Genomic DNA, 6673 nt, shown 5'->3' with positions numbered 1-6673 from the left:
TTAAAGAAAAGGGGAAAAAAAAAAAAAAGCCACAGGAGACTGGGAGAGCTACTGTTTCACACCCAAAGAACAACTGTTGAATCTTCGTTCTGCAACCGCCCGCAGCCAAACCCCCGATAAAGCAGAAAGATCTGTAGGTGTCCCCTGAAGGGCGGAATCCTGCGGCGCTGGGGGCTCGCGCTGAAGGAGCCTCCGGAGCCCCGGGAGTCGGGAGCCGGGCCAGGACGTGCCCACGAAGGGAAGGTGTGCCTGCGGGGCGGGGCAGGGGCCGCGGGGGAAGCCGGTGCTGAGGGCAGGAACGCCGGGGGGCGGGCGGGAGAGCAGACAGGGATTTTCGTCCCGGAAAGGGGCAGGGATTCCGCCCGGCTGGGCAGGCGCCAGGGCGCTGCCGAGGGCGGCGGCTTTCCCGGAGCGGGGCGGGGGCGGCGGTGGCGGTGCCCGGTGCCGGACCCGCGCCTCCCTCCCTCCTTCCCTCTCTCCCTCCCTCCTTCCCTCTCTCCCGGGCCGTGAGGGAGCGGCCGCGCCGGGTCACCTTCCCGGCCGCCGGCAGCCCCCCGCCGCCCCCGAGCCGCCGCCATCCGCCGCTGCGGGCCGTCCCCGCCCCGGGGGAGCGGGTGCCCCGGGGCATGAGCTGCGCCTCCGGGAGCGTCGTGCTCCCTGCCGAAGAGCCGCCGCGAGCCGCCGCCGCCCCGCTGGAGCTGCCGGCCGGGGCGGGGGAGGCGAGCGGGGACACCCCCGAGGAGGGCGAGGGCCGGAGGGGCGGCTCGGAGAGCGGGGCCGCCGGCGGCGACAAGCCCGAGACGCGCTCGGTGTGCAGCAGCAGCGAGAGCGGCAGCGGCGGCCACGCCGGCGGGGCCGGCCCCATCTGCAAGATCTGCTTCCAGGGCCCCGAGCAGGTGAGCAGCGGCGCCGGGGCGGGCGGCCGGCGCCCCGCACGCCTTCGCACCCTCGGCTCCGGGGTCGAGCCCTGTCCCTGGTGCTGATCTCGGCGTCGCTCCCCGGCAGGAATCGCCCTCCCCGGCTGCCGCTGTGCGGGCTGGTTGTGGCTAAAGCCTAAGGCGAACCTGTGCCGGCGCAAAGCTTTGGGAGAATTCAGGGATTTTGCCGTGTGTGGCTTGCACGCTGGGTGTCCTCTGGCGGTCGCGCTCCCTGGTTCACCTCTGAGGGACTCCACACAGTACGAATTTCTCAGGTTTCTGTTAGACTTTAAAATGAGAGTGTTGGCTTACAGATAATGCTGAGAAGACCTCCAAGTGTCATCTCTGTCGTGACGTTACTGGCATAAGAGCAGCAATGGATCTGTAACTAGCGTTTTATAACTTGTCTTGGAGTTGGAAAGAAGAGAATAGCTGATTTATATAATACAGAAACTACTGGGGGAAGTGCTTATTTACATTATTTAAGGTCCTGGCTGACAGCTGGCTAGCTGGACAGCACAGAGCTGTGCTCCAAGAGCAATGTTCTCTTGGAATCGTGACATCACACATTTCTTTCTGAGTGATGACTTCGAATAGCTGTTGTAGAAGTGTATCCAACCACTTTTGGTACCTTTTGAGGTATTTGAAATGGCTGATGGTACTGTTGTTTAATGCATGGTAATATTTCAGTTGTTTCACATAGGTATGTGAACATGTGTAGACAGCTGACTTTTCTCAGTAGAAGCAGCTAGGTATTTTTAAGACAGTTACATTTTTGAGTATTTCATAGCCAAAAATACATGCTTTTCCAGATAGTGAAATTGAGATCAGGTCATTGTTACAGACCCCTAAAGATTTTGGTATTGAGTGTACATGTGTGTGAAAGGTTCCTTTAAAGTTGATGTTTCTGTATTGCCTTTCCAGGGTGAATTGTTAAACCCTTGCCGCTGCGATGGCTCAGTACGATACACGCATCAGCTTTGCCTCTTAAAGTGGATAAGTGAAAGAGGGTCATGGACCTGTGAACTCTGCTGTTACAGATACCATGTTATAGCCATTAAAATGAAAAAGCCTTGTCAGGTAATTTGTTCTTTTTTAAAAAAGTATGTCTTTGCAGTAATTTTTTTTAAATGTAATTATTCTTACTTTTACTTCCAAGGTTTTTGGAAAATGCAGCAGAAGATCCTATATGCCTCACCAGCTAGCACTTGCACCCACTTGAAGTTGGTTTTTAAGACCAGTTACATACACTACATGTGTAGTGATTTGGTTCTGTTATGTTCTTCTAGTTTTTGGTTTGTTGGAGAAATGGTCTTTAGAGTTTGGTAAATTCTGTAAGTAGTTAAGTCATGTTGAGATGTGACAGAAAACTTGGATCTCCCAGATTAAGTTCCTAAACTTTAAACATGTCTTTACTGTTTGTTCAAGACTCACTCAGAGGTTGATTTTGTTCTTTCTTCAACTTGGGGTCCAGAGGGGAGAGGGGAAGAAAGCTTCTGTTGTCTGTCATCTACTGTAAAAATATAAAAGGAGGTGAATTATCAGTCTTGGCACAATTCAGAGCAGTAGAGCACTCTGAAAGTTCTGTCCACCAGTAGCTGTTTCAGGAGCTGAAATATGCAGTAACATTTTCCACATCTCTGTTTTAGCAGCCTCAGAACATGAGATGCGAGTTAGAGCATTGTAGTAGTAGCATGTTCAGGGAGAGGTGGGGGGAGAAACCTAAAGCTCCACCAGATCTCTTAGGGAAGCCTTAATACCACTTTGCATATCAGAATTCTTTAGAGGCTTTAAATTCCATCTTGGAAATTATGCTTTATAACATCTGAGGAACACATTTAGTAAGATAATTGTATCTTTTTTTAGTTTTGATCCTAAGAGCTCAGAGATGATGGAGCTCTCAAAGGCCAGAGCACTCGGGTCATTTTTCTGTGCCTGTGTTTGATTGGAATTTTATAGAAAAGACATGGTTGGATGGTAATGGCAGTTGTGTGAACGTGAGAAGCACTCCTTGGATACAGAATATCTCAAGTATTTGCTTACAGCTGTTCAGATTATGGGCAAGTACTTTCAGAGCCAGTAGACTTCTATTTTTTTTCCTTCATTAATTCTCAAAGGAAAGGTTTTGGTAAACTTTCCTGGAGGGAATCTTTATGATGGAAAAAAGTAAAGGATTTGTAAAACAATCCAGAAAATGAAGGTGGTAGATTCTGTTTCTACACAGACATTGTTTGGCATGGGGTTTAATCCTTTTGGCTTTTTCTAACCTTTGAAGAAGTCTTTCTTTTTTGCATATCCAAAGCAATCTCATCCTTTTCGTAGAAAAGATAACAATAGAAATAGTTTGCAATTATAGTATCTGAAAATTGTTGTTAGACAGCAAAGACATGACACAGTTGCCTGCAAAGAGGCATCTAGTACTATTTGACATGTCCTAAGGTAGTCAAAATGTGCACACAGAATAGCAGATATGACAGAACTTATTAGGGACTCTGGAACTGCAGATGGAGGCCAAGTGGGTATTAAAGGACATCTGAAAGTCATTAGACATCTACCTGTGGACAGCAGAATCAAGCTCAGGTTTGAAGAACAGCTATTCAGTTTCTGTGGAAAAGCAAAGCAAAGCAGAGTCAGTAGATGACACAGTAGGCAACAAAGTTTGGCCAAGCTTATAAGGGAAGTAGAAAGAAATTGAAGAGACAAAAGTTAAATGCCACTCATTGCATTAGTTGTTGCCTTTTTTTTTTTTTTTTGTGGAGTTGGAGGTGGGGGAGGGAAAGGAACCAGATTCATGTTTCTCATTCAATAGCTTAATACTTGGTTTATTCTTAACCATGTTTTTAATTTTTTAGGTAAGTCATTTAAGTCTGTCCTTTCTTTCTTGACAAAATAGCATACAGAAAGATTTCATGGAGTTGCAACTCAAATAATAAGTTGGACATATAATCCTGAGGTCAAATTCCTGACACCCAAAAGATCACCCATCTCTTTGAGGAAACACAGTAGTACCTTTCTCAGTTTCCTACACAGAATATTCCTCTTGTAATAGCAGAATCTTAAAGGAAGTCTCAAACTGCAGTCATCTGTGTAATTTTATAGGGGGAATCAGTCTTAAAATGCACTTACTCACTCCCCCATACTCTTGACTGTAATAATATTGGCCACTTTTAGCAACTGACTTGGCTTAAACTTTTGGTTCTGAGTAGTTTTCTACACTACACAAAAGCTTGTTTTAAGGTAACTTTTTGGTTAGTTTTGGCAAAAAGCTGAGTGACACCATTTCAATACAGAAGGAAGTTGAAACATCATCAGCTGAAGTAGTGAGTGTACTTAGAAGTTCCCAAAAAAGCAGGCCTTCTTGGATTACATTAGATACAGTAATTGGACAGGAGTAGTTTACTCTCTCAACAACCAGTAGTCCGCCTCATACATCTTCCCAGAATTGTCTCTACCAGTCTTTTACGTATTAGAATTTTGTAGAGAGTGTCATAGGAGAGAAAACTGGTGCTATTAACAAAAATAGCTTTTTCTCAGGTGAATGCAGATTTGTACCAGGTCTACTCAAACCTGGTCTATTTACTCTCAGGTCTGTGCAGATTTACTACAGCTCCTCAGGTTTGCTTTCATCTCATGTATTTAAGGAACTTTACAATGTGTAGAGACTTAAGAAAGAAGAGGTTTTTCTATATTGTCATTCAGAATGTTGGAATAGAAGTGAATATTCCATTTAATAGCTAATGTGTTCTGTGGTTTCCATTGCTTCATGGAAGGCAAAGTTATCTTCAAAGAGTGTGTCTTCTGGGGCAGCGCATTCAAGAAACAGAATATTTCTGTTTCGATAGAAATTCTTCCAGTGTCAGTGTGCCAGTTCGAGATTCAGCAGCTACTACATAATTCACTTTTAAGAATCTAATCCTGGAAACACATAGGTTTTATTATGGAAATAAACCTTAAAACATAAACAAAACCCCAAATTAACCCATGGGCTAGCAGTGGAAGATGAGCCCACAAACAGGTTAATGACATTTGGTATGATGCATAACAGAGATTTGGAATTTTTCAGTATCCTTCTTAGGATCATATCAGAAAGACTTATTTAACTTTGCACTAGTCCATTAATGAAAATACACATTCATGTTGCTGGACTTGCTCCATTGGCAGGGTGGAATTTGACCCAGTAATAGGCAGGGCTATGTTAATAACTAGAAAATTCCCTTACTGCCCCTCAAACTATAATAAAAACTGCTTTGAGCAGGAAGTTTTGGAAGGACTTAAAAAGGAGAAAGAAACTTCAAATGTATGACTTGGAAATTAAACTCATTTGGAAGTATATTTGAGATTAACAAAAAGAAAAAAGTGCAAAAAGAAATATTTTATTAGTTTGTTAAGGTTATAATTTGTACAGATTTCCTTCCTAAAGGAAATATATTCCTAAAAGAACTATAAACACATTGTTTTATTTTTATTGGTGCTATCTAATTTTTATGCTGTTAGAAGATTAGTTCATGGGCTTGCACTTAAGTATGAATGTGTATTGAAGAATGCCAGTGCTCTTGTAAGATTCAGAATTAATGTTTAAAAGTGGAATAGAATCATGCAGAGGTAGAGAATATATACTTTGGTGCTAAAACCTGTCACTTCTATAAGTGAATAGTAAAGATATTTAGAGAGTAGCCTTTTCTAGACTGTTAGTGTAGTCTGTCATAGAATAGTGTTATGTTAGATGTTTGATAAATCCTGTACATTAAAACATTATATTCTGGTACTTTGGTGAAATGGACCTATTCCAAAAGTGATACAGTAGATAGATGTGCTAATTTAAAACCTAATTGTGTAGCAGTTCAACACCTTTTCTGATACCAGAAAGATCATAAAACTTATTTTAAAAAGTAAATGCTTACTTGTTAGGCCTGATTTCTTAAAACGGAAAAAATTAAGGTGGTACTTTTCAAAAGGTAAGGTTTCACTTTTCCAAATTTTGTTAATGTATGTAATCTTCACTTATTTAAGAAAGCTCACTGGCATCAAGTAGATAAGCATGAGTAAAACTGCATAGCAGACTGCAGGTATGTGAATGCATGTTACACTAAAAAGTGCAAAAGTCAAGTTCTTCAGCTACTTCAGTATGGAGGTCAGTGTCCAGAAAAAATTGTGTAGGAAATGTTTAGTAGAAGTTTTTGCTAATGACTATGCTCAGCTGAATGACAGCGTTAAGTTCTTCTAGGCATAACTAAGAAGGGGAAAGGGAAAAGGCTGAAATCTCCAATTATACATTCTAAACTGCACAATGTACCAAGAACAATCTATTAATGTCTCTCCCTGTACTGAAGATCCAGAAGAATACATTGTGCTATTCTGTATGTCAGTGGACAAAAAAGAACAAAAAGGATTGTTCTAATATTGGACAATTTACAAAGAAATTTGAACAAGAGATAAGGAACAAATCTATGATACACTAGTGCTGGTACCGAGACCGCTGGTACGCTAGCCATTTCTAACAATAATTCAGTTTTTGGCATCTCAAATGGGATGTGTTTTAAGAGGCTTCTTAAAAAGAAAATCATGAAGCTTCGCAGGCACCCTTTGAATATGAAGGCACTATGCAAGAGCTGTTGGAAAATAAAATACTTGGCTGAGACAGGTATAATGAACTGAATGGAAATGAGATTCAATGCCTGAGTAGTCATTAGAAGGTAATTAATACTTCAATAAATGCCTGGAAGGACTTAAAAAATCAAATCAAGTCATTTTAATTT

General features: G+C 42.7%; 1 protein-coding gene across 1 annotated transcript in view; it reads left to right on the top strand.

The window, feature by feature from the left end:
• Window positions 1–583: 583 nt before the first annotated feature.
• MARCHF11 (membrane associated ring-CH-type finger 11) overlaps window positions 584–6673 on the top strand; it is a 31887-nt gene continuing 25797 nt past the window's right edge. Inside the window, exons 1-2 of the mRNA XM_041475961.1 lie at window positions 584–896; window positions 1842–1997. Of these exons, the coding sequence (XP_041331895.1) occupies window positions 627–896; window positions 1842–1997 (426 nt within the window). The 5' untranslated portion in view covers window positions 584–626. The remainder of the gene's footprint in view (window positions 897–1841; window positions 1998–6673) is intronic.

The sequence above is a fragment of the Pyrgilauda ruficollis genome, unplaced genomic scaffold (genome assembly GCF_017590135.1).
Source record: "Pyrgilauda ruficollis isolate IOZ18807 unplaced genomic scaffold, ASM1759013v1 scaffold37, whole genome shotgun sequence".
NCBI classification, from domain to species: Eukaryota; Metazoa; Chordata; class Aves; order Passeriformes; family Passeridae; genus Pyrgilauda; species Pyrgilauda ruficollis.
Note: the sequence above shows the minus strand (reverse complement) of the source record. Positions and strands in the feature narration are given on the sequence as shown.